The 24,054-nt window shown below is 42.4% G+C and overlaps 2 protein-coding genes across 2 annotated transcripts in view; one reads left to right on the top strand and one right to left on the bottom strand.

Moving 5' to 3' along the window:
- Positions 1-3,215, top strand: part of LOC109890053 (solute carrier family 22 member 7) — a 9,535-nt gene extending 6,320 nt beyond the window's left edge. The window contains exons 9-10 of the mRNA XM_020482019.2: positions 119-331; positions 1,078-3,215. Coding sequence (XP_020337608.1) covers positions 119-331; positions 1,078-1,165 — 301 coding nt within the window. The 3' untranslated portion in view covers positions 1,166-3,215. The remainder of the gene's footprint in view (positions 1-118; positions 332-1,077) is intronic.
- Positions 1,426-24,054, bottom strand: LOC109890052 (cysteine-rich protein 2-like). The gene is made up of 7 exons (XM_020482018.2): positions 23,903-24,054; positions 17,738-17,832; positions 11,642-11,699; positions 6,565-6,690; positions 5,239-5,313; positions 4,661-4,755; positions 1,426-3,480 (listed from the first exon to the last, which is right to left on the bottom strand). The coding sequence occupies exons 1-7, from the start codon at positions 23,943-23,945 to the stop codon at positions 3,343-3,345; spliced, it is 630 nt and encodes a 209-aa protein (XP_020337607.1). The 5' UTR covers positions 23,946-24,054; the 3' UTR covers positions 1,426-3,342.

Here is a 24,054-nt window from a genome sequence, read left to right as displayed (position 1 = left end):
CATTAAGAATGGAAAAAATACAGAAAGAGATCAACATCAGGAGATTGGGATTCTGATTTAAAGTGTAACTAAAGCCATGTCAAAACATGTGTTCTGTGTCTTTCTCTCTGTCTCTCAGGCAGAACGGCATGGGCTACAACTCATCCATGGGTCGTCTGGGAGTGTCTCTGGCCCCTCTGATCCTGCTGCTGGATGAGGTGTGGAGGGACCTTCCACAGGTACTCCTCTGCTCCATAGCCCTGCTGGCTAGCCTGGTGGCCAGGATGCTGCCGGAGACACGGGGCCGCTGTCTACCAGAGACCATCCAGGATGTCGAGGACGGGCAGACAGGGTACGATATGGCCTCTGTGATACAGACACTTAAGGTTGGATGCAATAGAGCGCATTATAGAGCGGCGCACTTGACCGCTGACAATGTGCCCATCGTTCCACCATTGCGTGGTTGCTAAAATTCTAAAATACTGTCCTATAATTTCAGTTTATGTGACATAACAAGCAATGTAGAGATTCATTGTACCATCTAAACCGCTGTGAAATATACTGTATTAACCCAAAATATAGTATTTTCCCCTTTTTAAAGCTGGTGTACAAAATCTAAAGTAAAAGGACGCAAAAACTAAACTAAGGAAAGGAAGCATAAACAATTGGGCACATAGAATGGATCTACCACTTATCAGACTTGCTTTCAATGAGAATGACAGGTTTTTAACATACATTTTTAAGTGAATTTGGCTGGGTTGCACACAGTGTATTGCACCTTTAAAGGCATTTTCCCCAACGTTTGGGGAGATCACATTAATGGGAAACCCTTCGCATGTCGGCTCAAGCGTAAATTACCTTTAAAAGGCTGTTATGCGTTGCGTTATAGCCTACCTTGGATTGAATCCCAGCCTTAGGCCGAGAACAAGGGACTTGATCTCCATATCATTTCAGGGTAACAATAAAGTTGCTTAGTATAGATTTCAGTCAAAATGGTGAATTCATTTCTTTCTAAACATGATTATTGATCATTATGAATGTCATAGTAAATGTTTTATCAATGATTTGTATATCTATTTCTTTAATGTACCATTCTAGGAAAGGTTTGGCTGGATCCCAAGTTGTGGAAACAACAGATATCCCTCTCAAATCAAAGGACAATGATGAGGTGGAAAATGGATACTAAGATTCTTCCTGTATATATTTTTGATATGCCCAAATGTGCACCCTGTGGAATGCTTTTGACAACTTGTAGAGTCTATGCCCGACGAATTCAGGCTGTTCTGAGGGCAAAATGGGTGTAACTCAATATTAGGAAGGTTCTTTAATGTTTTGTACACTCAGTGTGTTAGTTACACATCAAAAACAACCTTCAAACCTCTCAATGATCTTATAAAAAAAAGATAAATGAAATACAAGAGAACAAAAGAGAAAGAGAGCCTGAAGTGTGAAGCATAATTCAAGTGTTATTCGTCACATACAAATTGTAATTTACACTTAATTCCAATATTACATTATCTTATTTAGAAAAGACTCCTTTTCTGTTTCATATCAATGAGGAACAAGATTATATTTGATAATGTATCATAACTCTTTGTGCATTATTCTTCACCATAACCATTGGCAAATGCATGCAATCAATCTTTAATATTGAATATGAGCCTATTGTTGTATACAGATTTTATACAGTACCAGTCAAAAGTTTGGACACCTACTCATTCAACGGTTTTTCTTTATTTATACTATTTTCTACATTGTAGAATAGTAGTTAAGACATCACAACTATTAAATAATGCAAATGGTGTACCTGCAAAACAGGTGTACCTTGTTAAAAGTTAATTGAGGAATTTCTTTCCTTCTTAATGTGTTTGAGCCAATCAGTTATGTTGTGACAAGGTAGGGTTGGTATACAGAAGATAGCCCAATTTGGCAAAAGACCAAGTCTCTTCTTATTATTGGTGGCGGCAGGGTGGTTAGAGTGTTGGACTAGTAACCGAAAGGTTGCAAGTTCAAATCCCCGAGCTGACAAGGTACAAAGGTACAAAATCTGTCGTTCTGCCCCTGAACAGGCAGTTAACCCACTGTTCGTCATTGAAAATAAGAATTTGTTCTTAACTGACTTGCCTAGTAAAATAAATAAATACAAATATTATGGCAAGAACAGCTCAGAGAAACAACAGTCCATCATTACTTTAAGACATGAAGGTCAGTTAATACGGAACATTTCAAGAACTTTGAAAGTTTCTTCAAGTGCAGTCACAAAAACCATCAAGCGCTATGATGAAACTGGCTCTCATGAGGACCTCCACAGGAAAGGAAGACCCAGAGTTACCTCTGCTGCAGAGGATAAGTTCATTAGAGTTAACAGCCTCAGAAATTTCAGCCCAAATAAATGCTTCACAGAGTTCAAGTAACAGACACATCTCAACAGACTGCGTGAATCTGTAATATTATTATGGTAATATTGCTGCAAAGAAACCACTACTAAAGGACACCAATTATAAGAAGAGACTTGGTTGGGCCAAGAAACACGAGCAATGGACATTACACCGGTGGAAATCTGTCCTTTGGTTTGATGAGCCCAAATCAAATGCTGCATCAGGTAACCAGGCATCCACAATCACCCGAGCTCAACCCAATTGAGATGGTTTGGGATCGGTTGGACCGCAGAGTGAAGGAAAAGCAGCCACCGCAGAGTGTTGGAAAAGCATTCCAGGTGAAGCTGGTTGAGAGAATGCCAAGAATGTGAAAAGCTGTCATCAAGACAAAGGGTGGCTACTTTGAAGAATCTAAAATCTAAAATATATTTTGATTTGTTTAACACTTTTGTAGTTAATACATGATTCCATATGCATTATTTAATATTTAATATTCCATATGTGTCATTTCATCGTTTTGATGTCTTCGCTATTATTCTACAATGTAGAAAATGTTAAATTAAGAAAAAATGTTGAATGAGTAGGTGTATCCAAACTTCTGACTGGTACTGTATATGCATATATTAAATATATATGTAAAAACACTTAAAGTGTGCCGGTATAATGCTTTATAACTTTAGGTTGCAAACATGATTTAAATATTTCTAAACATTATTACGTTAATACATTTGAATAAAATGCAGAATTTTTTTTGTAAATGTCCCTTCCATGTGATATAATTTCTGTGATCATGAAAACAAATAAAGAAACATGACCTCATGTTGACCTGTGGTCGCATGGTCGGTTCCATCACAACAACTTCAGTCACTCAATTCAGTCATTTCAATCACTGAAATTACCCAAATCAAACTGAAACCGCAAACCGAGGACATTTAACCAGAGTTTTCTATTGGCTATTTACATTCATCTCACTTTCAGTGTGTGGCTAGGACTGGCTGGGTATTTCAGTTTGCGCCATGCCTTCTTTCTCGTAGATGTAACAGCCCACGTTGCCGATGTTCACTCCTTTTGGTCCATACAGGATTCCGTAGCAAGGGACGTGGCAATAAGGTATCCCTTCATGCTGCAGCAAGGGAAACATCAGCAATGTCATATTATAGTTTTGAATCTGATAGATATTATTATTCAACATCCATTCTTTATCATGAGCCTGTCTCATGACCCTAGACTACAGATGTCAGAATAAGACATACATGAAGGGGCATTTAGCTCTTCTTAATTGCCCCTCCCTGAGGGGATGAATACACTTCTATTGGTTTGATTCAGTCTGATTTAATTTACCAACATCAATGCCTCTTCAGATTGTGTTATAAATCCATGTTTGCATCCTGAAGATGCAAGAGACTTTAATAATAAAATTAATAAAATCACCTTACTTGCACATTTCATTACAAAAATACTGATGCAAGTCTTAAAAGCACCCCTGGCTTCTGTCATCTACAGCAGTGGTTTCCAAACCTTTACACTAAGCCCCCCTTCTCACAGCTCTGCAGTGATCACTAGCTGGGACAGCCACAAAGTCACAAAATCTGATCTTAATCCTAATCCTTACCTTAAAGGGATACTATGGGATTTTGGCATGGAGGCCCTTTATCTACCTTCCGGGAGTCAGGTGAACTTGTGAATATCATTTTTATGTCTCAGTGTGCAATTTAAAGGAAGTTGCTAACTAGAGCTAGGGCAATTGCTAACTAGCATTAGCGCAATGACTGGAAGTCTATGGGTATCTGCTAACATACTAGTAGATACCCATAGACTTCCAGTCATTTCCAAGCTAGCATGCTAGTAGATACCCATAGACTTCCAGTCATTGCGCTAATGCTAGTTAGCATTGTCACACAAAATGACCTCTTACTTCCTTCATACTGGACATAGAGACATTAAAATGGTATCCACAAGTTCCCCTGACTCTGGGGAAGTAGATAAAGGGTCTCCTTGCCAAAATCTAGTATTCCTTTAATCTAGTATTCCTAAACTTAACCACACTGCTAACCCTAATGCCTAACCCCAACCTTAAATTAAGACCAAAAAGAAAGTTTTTGTTTTCATGAATTTTTTGGATAAAGCCAATTTTGCACCATCTAGCAGAAATCAGTCAGTTCTGACACCAGGGCAAGATTCATGACAATAAACGTCAACCTACCTTTTTAAAGCTAATTTCTTGCAATTGTACACATTTTGCTTGCCCCTCAGGTGAACCCCACCGTTTGGGAACCACTATAGTAATAATGTGGATATAATACCTCAGCATGTCCACCAGAGGTCAGTGTCTTCTTACACCTCTCACAGCGCAGGCACGGTCTGTGCCAGTTCCTACCCAGGGACATCACCTTCTCTGCTGCACACACAGACAAACACGTCACTACTACCACCTCATTCAGCTGGCATGTCAGGATCATTAATAAACAGTGCACATGGTTCTGTGTGGCTCAGTTGGTAAAAATGTGGTGATTGCAATGCTAAGGTCTCCCGAGTGGTGCAGCGGTCGAAGGCACTGCATCTCAGTGCTTTAGGCGTCATTACAGACACCCTGGTTCAAATCCAGGCTGTATCACAACCGACCATCATAGGGCGGTGCAAAATTGGCCCAGCGTCATCCGGGTTTGGCCAGTGTAGGCTGTCATTGTAAATAAGAATTTGTTCTTAACTGACTTGCCGAGTTAAATAACGGTTACACAAGGTCGTGGGTTCAATTCCCACCAAAAATATATGCACTCACTGTACTGTATGTTGCTTTGAAAATATAAACATCTGCTAAACTAACATAGAAAATAAACATAAGAAAGCAAATGTTGAAAATAACAGTCTGACCAAAACATACCGAAATAGACCACTTTCTCACAGCCAGGACAGAGTGAGGTCTCTCCAGCAAATGTCCTGGTTGGAGGGGGAAGAACTGGGAAAAACAACAGTGACTGGAGGTTATTCATAAGTTCACCCCACATCAATTAATAAATTAACCTCACTTAAACTCAGAAATGAACCCCACAGAAACATGCAGATTGTATTCCTCCAACCAGACAGCAAATATAAGAACAGACACAAACTCAGCATACCAGTGACCAAGTCCAGCTGCTACTGTAAAATAAATGTAATCTCCTACTTTACAGAATTATTCAATATACACAACTTATCTATTCTAAGTTAACCACGCAGTTTGCAGATTGAATAGTAACGCATTGTGATACATACTGTAGCAAAACGTTTTTTTAAATCAAAAGGCAAAGCTTCAACAGATTATAAATCATCAATCAGCAACTCTCCCACCCCTTCCGTCAAAATCATTTTAATCTTCAAAGGAAATGCTAAGCACAAATTGTGTAGAAGATCTTTTAAAAAGATTTGTTGGTCAATCTTGAATCTTGTAATCAGAGATGGTTCTTTGAATACATAGTCAGAGATAGATATCTCTTGTGCTGCAAATAACTTCAAAACCATTGGTCCTGATTTAGAGGGTTTATATCTTAGAAATGTATCTTAGATACAAGCCATCCTTTTATATAACTCAAAGTAACGTGTCAATTTTACTTGGAACATTACGTCTCTTGTCACATGAAGTGTCACTAACACAATTGGCTCGTCTGTAGGAAAAGCCTCATTAGGGCAAAATATTTCAGGAAGTGAGCCAATCAAAGCTGGCCAATGAAAATTCCTCATTCCTCCCCAGTGACAAACAGAGGGTCATTACAAGTGCGTGTATGTTTGTGTGTGAAACAAGACAGTCGTTACAACCATTTGGTGGTGAGTAACCCTCTCTCTATTCCCTTTATGTTGCTATATTTAACCCTTAACGGTCATACTTGGAGCACTTGGCAAGGCCAGTTTATTTGAGCAGCCCTGATAAAAAGGACGGGTTCAAATCAAATCAAACTTTATTGGTACATGCGCCGAATACAACATGTGTAGACCTTACCGTGAAATGCTTACTTACAAGCCCTTAACCAACAGTGTGTGTGCGCGAGGTTGCGAGAGCTAAGGAGGGTATTTGTTTTTCATCAAGACAATATGCTACTCTAAGCTCCCTTAATTAATAATACTACTACTCCCCTCGCTTTAGCCTGGTCCCAAATCGGTTTGTGCTGTCTTGCTCAGCTCCTGTGGACATTGTTTAGCATGACAAATAGATCTGGGATCTACTGTCCCTTGCCTTTGGGTTGGTTCCAGGTGACCTGCATGGTGGTCCATGGTGTGGTGGGGGATCCCTCGGAGGGGCAGTCGAAGGTGGGTTGAGGAGTCTCATAGATGTAGGAGCCTGCCCCTCCGATGTTCACACCTGGAGGAGAGGAGAGGAATTTGGTTGTCAGTGTGATTTATTTTAAAAAGGAAATGTTTTAAGCCCCAGTAGAGGTCCTACTGCATAACTCCCATCTTGGAAGATAGACTGAAAACAGAGGAGGAAGAGGCCAAGGGGAAATGCCTGTTGTTTTTCAGTTGGGTTTGAGGTTCCTTTATCCAAACATCCAGAACCAAACCCCGCCCCCATCCAACCCAAACCACCAGAGACACACACATTCCAGACAAATTCCTTGTTTCTGTATGTATGGACTGGGGTCAACTCAACTGTAATGTAGGATGATCTCATTCTTTATGGATAATCTATGAAGCTCCTCAAAATAATTTTCTTTGATATGAGCGCAAGTTTGTCAGATGTGTAACCCTCTTTACATTTAACTTCCCCAGTCTAATGAACCTCCCCTATTGGCCCCTAACTGCTGGAACCCAGGTCCCATCTAGGAAATTCGATTACACTTTCTCTTCCAGGTGTTATGGCACCCCCACAACAACAATCATGTAATATACAGGCATGGTCATATTAGGTTGCTGGTTGCATCTGTAGTCGGTTTTCAATAGAGTGAAACATTGCACTCAAACTGTGGTAGCTTTCAACAGTGTGTAGATATGTATATTTCTTTCAGTTCTTCAATAAGCCCTTGTGTTCATACACTACTACACGATTAAAGCATCACATTGGGGAATAATCCAATTAAAATCTTAGTCGTGAAATCATGTCTGTGTTCTGTCCAAATGGCACCCTATTCCATTTATAGTGCACCACCTTTAACCAGGGCCCATAAGGCTTTGGGCAAAAGTAGTGCACTATATAGGGAATAGGGTGCCAATTGGGATCTCATATTTACCCAGAATAATACCTATATTTCTGAGTACACCCCAGCTGTAGTCAGACAAAAATGTTATGAGCTTATAAAAATCTCCTTTTGTGGTTCTTTTGACTTAAAAAAAAAAAAAAAAGTACCTCAGATTACATCAGAGTTCATTCACACCTTCATAAACCCAAAGTTGTATGTATTGCGTAGAACTACATGATGTAATGTGGTGTGGTGTGATGTGTACACCATAATTATGAATCAACTTTTTTAATGGCACATACAAATCCTAGGATTTTGGTGTGGTTCAAATTTTTGTCAAAGGTTTAAGCAAATTGAAATTGAAGGAACTTTAAGAAATTAGGCCCACCTGGTTAGGAGTAATAATTGAATAGGCTCTGGTCAGGCTGCATTACACCAGGGCAGGAGGTCATTATAGATATATAAATATCTGTCTGGGCTCCACACAGCACACTGAAGAGGTCATGCACTTTGATGCATTGGAAATGCCTTGAAAAACCATATAGTATCTGTGTGATAAAATGGTCTAATGTTTTAAACACTGTTTTCTTAATCATTCAACTACTTTTATGGCTGTTTGTGTGAGTGGGGAAAGGAGTGCATTTGTGATACTGTATGAAGTGTGGTGGTGTTTAAGTGTGTGTGTGTATGTGTATGTGTGTGTGTCACGTTTGTTATAAGGATTGGACCAAGGCGCAGCGTGGTATACATACATTCTTATTTATTTAAAGAAGGAACACTGAACAAACTAACAAAATAACTAAACAAAACATGAAGCTATACAAACGAGTGCTGACAGGCAACTACACATAGACAAGATCTCACAAACACCAAAGGGAAATGGCTACCTAAATATGATCCCCAATCAGAGACAATGATAAACAGCTGCCTCTGATTGGGAGCCATATCAGGCCACCATAAACATACAGTGCCTTGCGAAAGTATTCGGCCCCCTTGAACTTTGCGACCTTTTGCCACATTTCAGGCTTCAAACATAATGATATAAAACTGTATTTTTTTGTGAAGAATCAACAACAAGTGGGACACAATCATGAAGTGGAACGACATTTATTGGATATTTCAAACTTTTTTAACAAATCAAAAACTGAAAAATTGGGCGTGCAAAATTATTCAGCCCCTTTACTTTCAGTGCAGCAAACTCTCTCCAGAAGTTCAGTGAGGATCTCTGAATGATCCAATGTTGACATAAATGACTAATGATGATAAATACAATCCACCTGTGTGTAATCAAGTCTCCGTATAAATGCACCTGCACTGTGATAGTCTCAGAGGTCCGTTAAAAGCGAAGAGAGCATCATGAAGAACAAGGAACACACCAGGCAGGTCCGAGATACTGTTGTGAAGAAGTTTAAAGCGAAGAAGTTTAAAGTTTAAAGCCCAAGCTTTAAACATCCCAAGGAGCACTGTGCAAGCGATAATATTGAAAAGGAAGGAGTATCAGACCACTGCAAATTTACCAAGACCTGGCCGTCCCTCTAAATTTTCAGCTCATACAAGGAGAAGACTGATCAGAGATGCAGCCAAGAGGCCCATGATCACTCTGGATGAACTGCAGAGATCTACAGCTGAGGTGGGAGACTCTGTCCATAGGACAACAATCAGTCGTATATTGCACAAATCTGGCCTTTATGGAAGAGTGGCAAGAAGAAAGCCATTTCTTAAAGATATCCATAAAAAGTGTCATTTAAAGTTTGCCACAAGCCACCTGGGAGACACACCAAGCATGTGGAAGAAGGTGCTCTGGTCAGATGAAACCAAAATTGAACTTTTTGGCAACAATGCAAAACGTTATGTTTGGCATAAAAGCAACACTCATCACCCTGAACATACCATCCCCACTGTCAAACATGGTGGTGGCAGCATCATGGTTTGGGCCTGCTTTTCTTCAGCAGGGACAGGGAAGATGGTTAAAATTGATGGGAAGATGGATGGAGCCAAATACAGGACCATTCTGGAAGAAAACCTGATGGAGTCTGCAAAAGACCTGAGACTGGGACGGAGATTTGTCTTCCAACAAGACAATGATCCAAAACATAAAGCAAAATCTACAATGGAATGGTTCAAAAATAAACATATCCAGGTGTTAGAATGTCCAGACCTGAATCCAATCGAGAATCTGTGGAAAGAACTGAAAACTGCTGTTCACAAATGCTCTCCATCCAACCTCACTGAGCTCGAGCTGTTTTGCAAGGAGGAATGGGAAAAATGTTCAGTCTCTCGATGTGCAAAACTGATAGAGACATACCCCAAGCGACTTACAGCTGTAATCGCAGCAAAAGGTGGCGCTACAAAGTATTAACTTAAGGGGGCTGAATAATTTTGCACGCCCAATTTTTCAGTTTTTGATTTGTTAAAAAAGTTTGAAATATCCAATAAATGTCGTTCCACTTCATGATTGTGTCCCACTTGTTGTTGATTCTTCACAAAAAAATACAGTTTTATATCTTTATGTTTGAAGCCTGAAATGTGGCAAAAGGTCGCAAAGTTCAAGGGGGCCGAATACTTTCGCAAGGCACTGTACAAATCCCCTAGACCTATAGAACCCTAGACAATACAAAACCCCTAGACAATAAAAAAACTAGCGTACCCACCGTAGTCACACCCTGACCTAACCAAAATATAAAGAAAACAGAGATATCCCAGGTCAGGGCGTGACAGTACCCCCCCCCCCCCCCCCCCCCAAGGTGCGGACTCCCGGCCGCAAACCTGAACCTATAGGGGAGGGCCTGGGTGGGCATCTACCCTCAGGGGCGGCTCTGGTTCTGGACGCCCCCCCCCCCCCCCCCCTTTACGTTGATCTCTCCACTTTTGTAGAACTGGACCGTGGATCATCGCTGGAGGCTCTGGACTGTGGCCCGTCGCCGGAGGTTCCGGACTGTGGCCCGTCGCCGGAGGTTCCGGACTGTGGCCCGTCGCCGGAGGTTCCGGACTGTGGCCCGTCGCCGGAGGCTCCGGACTGGGAACTGTCGCCGGAAGTTCTGGACTGTGAAGGCGCACTGGAGGCCTGATGCGTGGGACCGGTACTGGTGGTACCTGGCTGATGACACGCACCTCAGGGCGAGTGCTGAGAGGAGGCACAGGACGTACTGGACTGTGGAGGTGCACTGGAGGCCTGGTGCGTGGGACCGGTACAGGTGGCACCGGGCTGATGACATGCACCTCGGGGCGAGGGCAGGGAACTGACTCAGGTGGCATCGGACGGCTAATACGCTCCTCAGGGTGAATGCCATGCATACTACGCCAAACCAACAGCTCTCTCTCTTCACTCGCCTCCAATTTGTCCAATAACTTGTCGACGGTCTCTGACTCACCCCTCAACTTCGCCGACCACTCCGTGTGCCTCCCCCCCAAAATTATTGGGGTTTCTGTGGCCTACCTCGTTGGTATAACTCCTCGTAACGTCGCTGTTCCGCTTTCGCTGCCTCAATTTCTACCCTCGGACGGCGATACTCCCCCGCCTGCGTCCAGTGTCCTGCTCCATCCAAAATCTCCTCCCAGGTCCATTCCTCCTGAACACGCTGCTTGGTCCATTTGTGGTGGGATATTCTGTCACGTTCGTTATAAGGATCGGACCAAGGCGCAGCGTGGTATGCGTTCATTCTTATTTAAAGAATCACACTGACCAAAATAACAAAATGAAACGTGACGCTATACAAACAAGTGCTGACAGGCAACTACACATAAACAAGATCCCACAAACACCAAAGGGAAATGGCTACCTAAATATGATCCCCAATCAGAGACCACGATAAACAGCTGCCTTTGATTGGGAACCATATCAGGCCACCATAAACATACAAATCACCTAGACCTACAAAAACCCTAGACAATCCAAAAACTAGCATACCCACCCTAGTCACACCCTGACCTAACCAACATATAAAGAAAACAGATATCTCAGGTCAGGGTGTGACAGTGTGTGTGTAACGGGTATAGTTTTTTTTTTTTATTCAACAGCACTGTGTATCTAAGACAATTTCCCCCTCAGAGACAACAAAGATTATCCTATATGTATGCTATTAGCTATTCTTCCTCGTCATATATTTGTGATGAGGCTTTTTAACAGTAATCTCTTACCTTTGGGTCCAAAGAGAGTTCCGTAGCATGGTTTGTGACAGTAGGGCAGTCCATCATGCTGAAAGACAGAGAATGTCTAATATTAACAAATAATCTAAAATCATAAGAAATAGCTGAATATGGTTCATTAATAAAAACAAATATACAATTTAAGTTCAACTTCAGCTGTAACTATTTACTGAAACAGTTCTACTTATTACATAAATAAACTCTTTACTGAAGCTGTTACTATTTACTGAAACAGTTCTACTTATTACATAAATAAACTCTTTACTGAAGCTGTTACTATTTACTGAAACAGTTCTACTTATTTCAGAAATAAACTGTTTACTAAAGTTGAAACTACTGAAACGGTTCACAATTCACTGAAACTGAACTTTACAGCCAGTCAGCATCATTGTAAAGCATTGGGTTTAAACCAATCAGACAGAGGTTATATTTCAGGAATGTGACCGCTGACCGGTCACTGGAATTGTCACAAATCGCATCCTATTCTGTTTATTGTGCACTGCATTTGACCTGGGCCCATTGGGCAGCAATTGTCTTTCAAATATATACAAATGCCTTCTCCTCCTGACCCCTTCAAGTTAATTATGGAGGAACTCTCTCTGTCAGTCCTAAAATGGACTGGGCCGAGCAGAGCAGAGAGATCCTTCCAACTCAAATTCCTGTCAAACACCTCCCCAATTCAGACTTTAATTTGAACAAACTGCTTCCATATGCTCTAGCTAGCTCCCTCACATTTCGGGGCATGACCTGGGAATAAAGCAATATTTAGACAACTAACACCCTTCTGAGAGGAGGATAGCAGAGATTTAGGATGCTGTGACCTCACCAGGCTCTTCAAGCTCTTCAATCTAAATGGCTGCATATGAAACCAACCATAGAGAGTAAGTCCCAAAAGGCACCTGATTAGTATAGTGCACTATTTAGTGAATAGGATGCCTTTTATGACTCAACCTTAGAAACACGCAATGAATGTGACACACCTCTTTTTGGACCAACACTGGGTTATTGTGTGTGACACAGCTCTAACAGTACATATATGAATGAATGCACACACACTGTCGGACACAGCTCACTCTGAACACACAGGAATGATCTGTGTGTGTGTTTGTGAGCGTATGTGTGAGATATGTGTGTGTGAGATATATGTGTTTCCTCAAGCAGAATAATATTTCATTACTTGACAAACTCCCTTACGCCACAAGAACAACAAAGTAAGACAAACCAAAACTCCAAAGAAGATTCTCCAAAAACACTGACGTCTCTAATGAAACACCCTTTTGCTGCGTAAATAGCTTCAGATCATCCCAGTATGACATAAGGTTATTACATTGTCAGAAACAATGGTAACACCGTGTAGGTACATATTAAGAAATGGCATTTAGTGTGCAATTGTTTGCGGTTCAATTGCATTGATGTGTATACAGGGCTATAAACTGTGATCTATTTGGTCGCATATGCAACAAAATATTTTGCTGTGTGACAAAAAAAAAATATATATATATATTTGTACATGTATTTTCTCATAATAATTGTTGTAATGATAAGGCCTTGCTATACCATTGCTATACCGTAGATTAGCGTCCTGCTTGCACCATTAATACAACGAAAACTAACCGTAGCGTGAAATTTAGAACGCAAAAAAAAATGCGTATTATTCCTAAATACGCACATGATTTTCATAGTGAATCACCGAATGTGTCACATATACACACTGATAACTTCAAAGTTAAATCATCACTTCCTGCATAGCTATTTCAGGCTCTCTATATACGGACACTGAGGTCTGGAACATGGTGTCTAGGACAGCCTGTGACTCAGGTTGTCCCATGTCTGATCATTTGAAATCATGTTTTTTTCTGGAGAGTGAACGTGCTTCCCAAATGGGATTCAACCTCTGTTACCACAAGTATCCGTTACAGACCTGACAGTCTGTTGTGATGTCACACTTTGGCCCGTTCATTGTCACACTGTCACTGAGGGCGTTATGTCATGGAGCAGGCATCTTTCAATGTGATGAATGTGTTAACATTGTTGGCTACAGCCTCTCTGACAAGGTCATTATAAATGTATACTTAGTCTTTTAACATCTACTTAACTTTAAAGATGCCAACATCAGGTACCCATGACTTTTGGCATGTCTGTATTTTCAATGATCCCAACAGCCAGAAGTACTGAGAGTTCCCCGAATGAGAAACCCTGTCAGGAATGCAAATGCCATTCTCCCCTCTCTGTCCCTCCCTGATGAAAAATTGTATTTGACCCCTGGGAGAGAGAAGGGGAGAATTTGTTATACTTTAAAATGACTAAAATCAAATGGAAACTGTGTATAAATGACAATGGACCTACATTCATACAGTTTCTTGACCGTGTCCAGCACGCTAGTAATCACAAAACAATGAAAGCTGGACAGTAAGGGAGCATAGAAAAAGTTGACGGTGAGGACCTTTTGGCAGACCGACACCCCTGAAGTAGACAGTATATGGGCTTGTGACAGTGAACTAGCAGTTCTTGTACATTATTCCATGTACTGTCCAGAAGGACCTGTGTAAGAACAATTACCTCTCAAAAGTCAAGCATGTGAACCCTTCCATCCACAAGTAACCCTTAAAGGTGCACTATGCAGAAATCAAATGTTAGTTTGTGACAAAACAAGCAAGTATCGTGTAGATAATCATTGTACCATCTAAACCGCTGTGATTTTTTTTTCATAACTAGAAATATTGTATTTTTGGCTATTTGAAGCTGGTGTATAAAACCGAAAGTAAAAGACGCAAAAATTTATCTTAAGAAGAGGAAGCATAGAAATAGCGCACATAGGACAGATATACCGCTTCCTGGACTTGCTTCTTAAGAATGACAGATATTCTTAACTCATATTTCTATGTGAGTTTGGTCAGGTCGCCCAAAAGGTTACATATTGCAATTTTAAAATTCAACTAGTCTTCAGATGAAAGGACAATGACACTATGGAGGTTAAGACTACTAGACTAGAGAGTACAACCACAGCATGCCATGAATGCTGCTCCCTGTGAACTCTATCAGCAAGTATTTTTTTATATGAAAAAGCTGTAGAAAAAAATTCTAGCAAAAGTCTGCGTTTCAGAAAGACATACAAGACCATCAGAACATAAAAATAAATAAATAATTGTTCCCTGGCCCACTGAACCAACTGCCTGTTCCCTGGCCCACTGAACCAACTGCCTGTTCCCTGGCCCACTGAACCAACTGTCTGTTCCCTGGCCCACTGAACCAACTGTCTGTTCCCTGGCCCACTGAACCAACTGTCTGTTCCCTGGCCCACTGAACCAACTGTCTGTTCCCTGGCCCACTGAACCAACTGTCTGTTCCCTGGCAAACTGAACCAACTGTCTGTTCCCTGGTCCACTGAACCAACTGTATGTTCCCTGGCCCACTGAACCAACTGTATGTTCCCTGGTCCACTGAACCAACTGTCTGTTCCCTGGCCCACTGAACCAACTGTCTGTTCCCTGGCAAACTGAACCAACTGTATGTTCCCTGGCCCACTGAACCAACTGTATGTTCCCTGGCCCACTGAACCAACTGTCTGTTCCCTGGTAAACTGAACCAACTGTATGTTCCCTGGCCCACTGAACCAACTACCCCATAGTCTCCAAACTAATGTACAATGAAACACTGAATCAAGGCTTGATTTTGTCACTTACTGGTCTGAAATGACCTGAATGAGTAGCCTCAGTCACAGGAGGCTTCTGAGGGGAGGATGGCTAATAATAATGGAGTGAATTGAATGGTATCAAACACATGAAAGCCATATGTTTGTGTTCGATACCATTCCATTAATTCCATTCCAGCTATTACTATGAGTCTGTCCTCCCCAAATAAGGAGCCTCCAGCCACATGTGGCCTCAGTAGCCCTAGTATCAATCAACTCAAAGACTTGTTTGGGCCAGGACGATGACTTACCCCTGGGTTAGGGTATCAAACAGGCTTCCAAAACAACTATAGCCCTTTGACATTTATCCTACTCTGTGAGACTTGGAGAACACTAGTCAGGAGACCAACCATACCTGACCAGAATATTGGACCTCTAACTATAATTCAGTTACTTGGAGTCTGTGATAAGTGAAAAATATAATTTAGAGTGCACATTTAGATGAATGTGTTATATAGCCTTTCCAGACACTGGCTAGAATAATTCTGATCCCCTTCTGTAATTTTTGACAGCCACAGATAGAGGCCTAGTCGGGACTCAAACCCCCCCTGCCAGGGGGCATATGTGCCCCCCCCCCCCACTGGCTCGACACTGCGTAGTTTTTATTCATTGTTTATTGATTGTTTTATTTATTGTCTTTGACTATTTTTAGTACAATAAACCCTCACTGGGGATCCGTGCACCAAGCTGAGTCTTCATTGTCCAGGCCCACCTGTGCGGCCTTCATTTTGAGCTTCTTTTCAATCTCTGTTATCCTTCTTTTGATATGTATATTTCTGGGATTTGCTTATTATTTTTCTGATTGTGGGATGAGTCATCCTTGAATAGTTGCTGTTCCTATGACTGTACAGTAAAGCTCCTTTCTTACATTTAACAGGATATACTGTGCATGACTAGGCAGAAATGTGGGGTCCTGAGAGATCATACAAGAGGATTACACTGTTAATACTACACTAGCAATAACATAACCCTACACTTTCTAGATACTAATGGAATTACTTTGTTTCAAATATCTGGGATCATATTCACAAAGATTCTCAGATTAGGAGTGCTGATGTAGCCTCGGATTTGATTTTAGATCTTAATTAATGAAGATTACATGGACAGTGGGATCCTGATCCTAGATCAGCACTCCTACTCTAAGACGCTTTATGAATACTGGCCCTGACTCTTAATAAAGTCTTAATACTTGCATTCCCCAACCCTTCGTTATTTCCATCCATCATCCTCAGTGTCATATTTGTCTTGAGGAAGAAGCACCCTGGTGAAACGAGAGACAAGTCCTCTTGACAGAGTTCCATTAAACATTAACTCGAATTAGAGACATCCCCTGAGCTAACATTCCATTCCACTACTAGGCTGGCTAACTGCCATGCTCAGGGGAGGACACAGTGTGTGTGTGTCCCATGTCTGTGAGATGGGGGTGCAGTCAGATATACAAGCCCTAGATTCTGAACTTGAGCGATTCAGCTCAGTGAGCTAGAAAATCTTTTGAGCGGGACAATGAAAGGTGGCAGGACACTGCCTGTGTTCTAAATGGCACCATATTCCCTATGTAGTGCCCTATATACACTAAGTTATTGTAAAAACAACAGGATTTTTTTGGTCAGTGTAGGGAATAGGGTACCATTTGGGACACAGACACAGTAGAAAGGATCTGGGTCACGATGCCTGGTGAGGGATCGGAGTGGACAAAGGATGAGTGTCAGATTATTCTAAACCCACGCTTTGGTTCACAGACCAGCTACAATCAAAGGGACCCACAAAAACATAGCCGCTCAACAGTTTCATTCTTGAGATGATTGGAATTTCTAGGCCACTGAATTTCATAGCCACTGTTATCTGACTTCTAATGTAGATGCGCCACAGCAACTTTTCATTTGAGTTTATATATGGGCCTAAAAGCAACTCACTTAACTGACAACACCCCTTAGTTGTGATACAGTTTATGCTCTAATAGCTTTACATTGTATGGGGGTTAGTGGCCTGCCCTACTCCCTCCGTCCCCATGCAACCCCTTCCTTCTCTCCCATTCTCTTGAGTAGGAGAGCACATCCCTTCGCTGTATCTCTCTCTGTCTCACCCCTACCTACCTCCCTCCCTTTATTCTTGGGTAAGATAGCTCACCCCTCTCTTTCTCTCTCTCTGTCTCTCTCTCTCTCTCTCTCGTCCCGAGTGGCACAGTGGTCAAAGGCTGTATCACAACCGGCCGTCCCATAGGGCGGCACACAATTGGCCAAGTATCGTCTGGTTTGGCCGGGGTAGGCCATCATTGTAAATAAGAATTTTGCTCTTCACTGACTTGTCTGGTTAAATAAAGTATAAAAAATAAATAAAATCTCCCTCTCTGTAGATAGGATATTTGATTTGATTACAGTCACAGGGCTTCCCTTTACCTCAGCGTGGTTGCCAGCCGACAGGGTTTTGTTACAGCGTTTGCATTTCAGGCAGAACCGGTGCCAGTTCTTCCCCAGCGAGCTCACTTTCTCAGCTGCAGGACAGAAAGAGAGAGAAAATTACAACACAGTAAAAACAATGGAGTAGGCCTTGTTGTTTCCAGTAATTAATTTGAGGCGTACCTTGTAATATGCTATATTTGTTGCACTCGTGAGTGAGAATGCTGTACCAATATTACTCTGATGTGATTATAGTGCCCCATCAATTGAAAATGTATAGAGGACAGATTGGAGTGGCAGCAAGTCGTAAAGGTGCTACTCCTAGAATTTCCTCTATGTGGATGTAAGGTGAATTGCAACAGCACTAAGCTGCATTCAAAATCAATCTCCCTCTACCCCGGATCTCATTTCCCTGTAACATGGCGGAGACCTGTGATTGACTCGAGGTTGAGCCTTTCACAGCAATTTAGATGGTACAATGATTCCCTACACTACTACGTGCTTGTATTCTCACACAAACTGAAATTGAGCAAATGGTGTAGAATTTTTGAATCCAAGAAATGACAGAGCAATTTCTACAATGGCCATTTGACCCAATGTCCACTAGATAACATAGCTACAAAGTCAAAAACACCTTTCCCATTTTTACAACAGATGCCGCTCCGGCAGGAGAATCAATTACATAAATTACAGCCTTGCAGACCTTTGACATTCTAGTCAATTTGTTGAGGTAATCTGAAGAGATTTCACCCAATGCTTCCTGAAGCACCTCCCACAAGTTGGATTGGCTTGATGGGCACTTCTTACAGTCAGAATGGTGGGTGTAGCTGGTGTATGCAGTCAGGAGCAGGAGAGCAGAGAATTGGGAGCAACGTAACTTTACTCAGAATAATGAATGGTGCAAGGTAAAACAATACACTTGCCCAAACACAAACACACGAACACCAATGTTTACGCACGGGCAAGAAACAGCACCCGTCGAAATAACCAGTCACCAACATTATAGAACATGACATTAAACAATCCCGCACAACACCATGGGGGAAACAGAGGGTTAAATACATGAACAATAATTAGGGGAATGAAAAACAGGTGTGTAGAAACAAAGACAAAACAAATGGAAAATGAAAAGTGGATCGGCGATGGCTAGTAGACCGGCGAACAAGGAGAGCCCGAATAAGGAGAGGAACAGTACCCCCCCCCCCCCCCCCAGGACTTCTCCTCGTCGGGAATGGCCCCACAAACCGCGGACCCAGCTTGCGGAGGGGCAGGTTTCGAGAGCCAGACCCACTGCAGTGGTGGTCTGAGCCAGCCTTCTGACGCCTCACGGCCCGCTGAAGGTGCACATGAGCGGCGTCCCATGTCTCCTCTGAGCGCCTAAACCAGTCGTCCACTGCAGGAGCCTCGATCTGGCTCTGATGCCACGGCGCCAGAACCGGCTGGTACCCCAGTACGCACTGGAAGGGGGAGAGGTTAGTGGAGGAGTGGCGGAGCGAGTTTTGGGCCATCTCTGACCAGGGTATGAACGCCGCCCACTCGCCCAGCCGGTCCTGGCAATAGGACCGCAGAAACCTATCCACATCCTGGTTCACTCTCTCCACCTGCCCGTTACTCTTGGGGTGAAAACCTGAGGTAAGGCTTATCGAGACCCCCAGACGTTCCATGAATGCCCTCCAGATCCTTGACGTGAACTGGGGACCTCGATCAGATACTATGTCCTCAGGCACCCCGTAGTGCCAGAAGACGTCTGTGAACAGAGCCCCTGCAGTATGTAGGGCCGTAGGGAGACCGGGCAAAGGGAGGAAACTTAGAAAACCGATCCACAACGACCAGGATCATGATGTTACCCTGTGAGGGAGGAAGATCCGCCAGGAAGTCCACCGACAGGTGCGACCACGGCCGTTGTGGAACGAGTAAGGGTTGTAACGTCCCTCTGGGCAGGTGCCTAGGGGCCTTGAACTGAGCGCACACCGAGCAGGAGGAAACATAAACCCTCATGTCCTTAGCCAAGATGGGCCACCAGTACATCCCACTAAGACAGCGCACTGTCCGACCGATGCCCGGATGACCAGAGGAGGGTGACGTGTGGGCCCAATAGATCAACGGTTGTGGACAGCAGATGGAACGTACAGACTTCCAGCTGGACACTGGAGGGGAGTGGGCTCTGCACGTATTGCCAGCTTGAAGTCCGTGTCCAGCTCCCACATTACCGGTGCCACCAGGCAAGAGGCCGGGAGTATGGGAGTGTGATCCATGGACCGCTCCTCTGTGTCATACATCCGGGACAGTGCGTCTGCCTTAGCATTCTGGGAACCTGGTCTGTAGGACAGGGTGAAAACAAAACGGGTAAAGAACATGGCCCACCTTGCTTGACGAGGGTTCAGTCTCCTCGCCGCCCGGATGTACTCTAGATTGCGGTGGTCAGTCCAGATGAGAAAAGCGTGTTTATCCCCCTCAAGCCAATGTCTCCACGCCTTCAGCGCCTTGACGACAGCCAACAACTCCCAGTCCCCCACATCATAGTTTCGCTCCGCTAGGCTGAGCTTTCTTCAAAAAGAAGGCATAGGGGCGGAGCTGTGGTGGCGTACCCGAGCGCTGAGAGAGCACGGCTCCTATCCCAGCCTCGGACGCGTCCACCTCCACTATGAAAGCCATAGAGGGATCCGGATGCGCCAGCACGGGAGCCGAGGTAAACAGAGCCCTCAGGTGACCAAAAGACCTGTCCACCTCAGCCGATCACTGCAAACGCACCAGTCCCCCTTCACCAGTGAGGTAATAGGAGCCTCTACCTGACCAAAGCCCCGGATAAACCTCTGGTAGTAGTTGGCAAACCCTAGAAACCGCTGCACTTCCTTTACCGTGGTGGGAGTCGGCCAACTACACACAACTGAAATGCGGTCACTCTCCATCTCCACCCCTAATATGGAAATGCGATACCCTAGGAAGGATACGGCCTGCTGGAAGAGCAGGCATTTCTCAGCCTTGACGTACAGGTCATGCTCCAACAGTCACCCAAGTACCCTGCGCACCAAGGACACATGCTAGTGACACTTACGTACCATATGGTCAAGCTGCTCCCACAACGGCTCAATAGGGATGAGATCCGGTGACTGTGCTGACCACTCCATTATAGACAGAATACCAGCTGACTGCTTCTTCCCTAAATAGTTATTGCATAGTTTGGAGCTGTGCTTTGGACCACTGTACTGTTGTAGGAGGAAATTGGCTCCAATTAAGAGCTGTCCACAGGGCATGGCGTTGCAAAATATAGTGATAGTCTTCCTTCTTCAAGATCCCTTTAACCTGTACAAATCTCCCACTTGACTACCACCAAAGCACCTCCAGACCACCACATTGCCTTCACCATGCTTGACAGATGGCATCTTTTCATTTGTTCTGCGTCTCACAAATGTTCTTTGTGATCCGAACACCTCAAACTTAGATTCGTCTGTCCACAACATTTTTGTCCAATCTTCCACTGTCCAGTGTTCTTTTGCCCATCTTAATCTTTTATTTTTATTGACCAGTCTGAGATATGGCTTTTTCTTTGCAACTCTGCCTAGAAGGCCAGCATCCCGGAGTCGCCACTCTCTGTTAACGTTGAGACTGGTGTTATGCGGGTACTATTTATTTAAGCTGCCAGTTGAGGTCTTATCAGGCGTCTGTTTCTCAAACTAGACCCCGTCCTCTTGCTCAGTTGTGCACCGGGGCCTCCCACTCCTCTTTCTATTCTGGTTCGAGACAGTTTGCTCTGTTCTGTGAAGGTAGCAGTACACAGCATTGTACGAGATCTTCAGTTACTTGGCAATTTCTCGCATGGAATAGCCTTCATTTCTCAGAACAAGAATATACTGATGAGTTTCAGAAGAAAGTTATTTGTTTCTGGCCATTTTGAGCCTATAATCGAACCCACAAACGCTGATGCTCCAGATACTCAACTAGTCTAAAGAAGGACAGTTTTATTGTTTCTTTAATCAACACAACAGTTTTCAGCTGTGCTAGCATAATTGCGAAAGGGTTTTCTAATGATCAATTAGCCTTTTATAATGATAAACTTGGATTAGCTAACACAACGTGCCATTGGAACACAGGAGTGATGGTTGCTGATAATGGGCCTCTGTACGGCTATGTAGATATTACATAAAAAATCTGCCGTTTCCAGCTACAATAGTCATTTACAACATTAACAATGTCTACATTGCATTTCAGATCAATGTTATGTTAATGGACAAGAACGTATTTTTTCTTTCAAAAACAAGGACATTTCTAAGTGACTCCAAACTTTTGAACGGTAGTGTATATTATGAAAATGTTCAGAAATTACAATGCAAATATTTTTTATAAATATTATGTGTAGCACCTTTAAACCTTCAATGGTTGCCAGGTCGCAATTGTAAATGAGAACTTGTTCTCAACTTGCCTACCTGGTTAAATAAAGGTAAAATAAAAAAATGGTTGAACATTTTGCCATGTCCATTAGGTCTGTTTTGCCCTGTAGTCACTGCCAGTTTGGAAGGCTTTGTTAAGGCCTTTACCTAGCAGCCAACCTGCTTGTACTAATCCCCTATAATTACACAAAAATACTATGAAATACAAACCCCTCCATTCATTCATTCATCCATTTATTTATTAATTAATTCATTTGTTTATTTATTCCGATTATGGTATAATCTACCGGTCAAAAGTTTTCGAACACCTACTTATTCAGTAACCTATTCAGTGTTACTCTTTATTTGTACTATTTTCTACATGAGAGACAGTTTCATCATAGCTCTTGATGGTTTTTGCAACTGCACACTTGAAGAAACTTTCAAAGTTCTTGAAATTTTCCGTATTGACTGACCTTCATGTCTAAAAGTAATAATGGACTGTCAATTCTATTTGCTTATATGAGCTGTTCTTACCATAATATGGACTTGGTCTTTTACCAAATTGGGCTATCTTCTGTATATCAACACAACTGATTGGCTCAAACACATTAAGAAGGAAAGAAATTCCCCAAATTAACTTTTAAGAAGGCACACCTGTTACTTGAAATGTATTCCAGGTGACTACCTCATGAAGCTGGTTGGGAGAATGCCAAGAGTGTGCAAAGCTATCATCAAGACAAAGGGTGGCTATTTGAAGAATCTCCAATATAACACTTTTTTGGTTCCTACATGATTCCATATGTGTTATTTCATCATTTTTATGTCTTCACTATTATTCTACAATGTAGAAAATAGTACAAATATAGAAAAACCCTTGAATGAGTTGGTGTTCTAAAACGTTTGACATGGTAGTGTATATCTCTATTTGGTACATTATACATAGGGTTTCCTTTATGTTGTTTCACAGGGTAGGCTATAACCAACACAGACTTTGTACTCTACCCTCTCCCTGAAATGTTATTGGACATTTTGACCCCTCTCCCTTTCTGTCTATAACGGGTTACCACACTTCAGCATAAATAAGGTTTCAACTTGCAGACAATAAATCAATAGACAAAAGTGTATTTCAGCTCAGAGACAAGAGTGGGAACAACCAAGAGCTGCAGCCTGTAGCCTCCTTCCAGTGGTTTAACTTATATAACCCTTGTAACCTTGCCTATACGTTAAAGTAAATAAACATGTCAAGTATTAACTCATCCTCGTTGAATGTCTTGCAATAATCAGTCAACATTTCAGAGATATCTGGTTAAGAATGTATGCATGCATTCCCTTAGCCTGGTTTTGAAAAGGTAACTTTAATTATGTTTTTCTATTGTCTTTTGATAATACATTATCTTATGATAACAAAGTCTACACTTTTAGCCTATTCTGACAGTTCTGCATCCCAAAGTCATCAGCCGGGACAACTTGGCATTCATGCCTCAGCAGCCCCCCGACACGCTCCGGGTCGCCTCAATGCCAAACAGTTCACATAACATATATTTTTCTCCTCTTCACAAAGGCATTTGCAAGACATACAGGGTTTGGATTCAGTTATATTCTATTATGTTCGTATCTGCACAAATTATCCCTACAATAACCATTTGAATGTTTTCTTTCAGTAAATTCTCATTTAATTATCGTAAATCATTACCATCACTCTTAAATATATGCAATCCAAATTCTCTGATCATCTTCAATATTCCGATGATTTTTCATTGGCGCAGGCTATAAATGTACAAAAATGATTCCTTACCAAAAAACACATCTTTTGTGCATCTGGGGCACCTCGACGTCATTCTTCAAAAAAGCTTTGTCCAGCTGACGATCTACTCCCACTCGAAAGACCTTAAAATTCTATCTGTGAGGCTGGCAGAATGATGCAGTACCTTCAACTGTGTTCAATTT

The sequence above is a fragment of the Oncorhynchus kisutch genome, linkage group LG4, assembly GCF_002021735.2.
Source record: "Oncorhynchus kisutch isolate 150728-3 linkage group LG4, Okis_V2, whole genome shotgun sequence".
Classification (NCBI taxonomy): Eukaryota; Metazoa; Chordata; class Actinopteri; order Salmoniformes; family Salmonidae; genus Oncorhynchus; species Oncorhynchus kisutch.
Note: the sequence above shows the minus strand (reverse complement) of the source record. Positions and strands in the feature narration are given on the sequence as shown.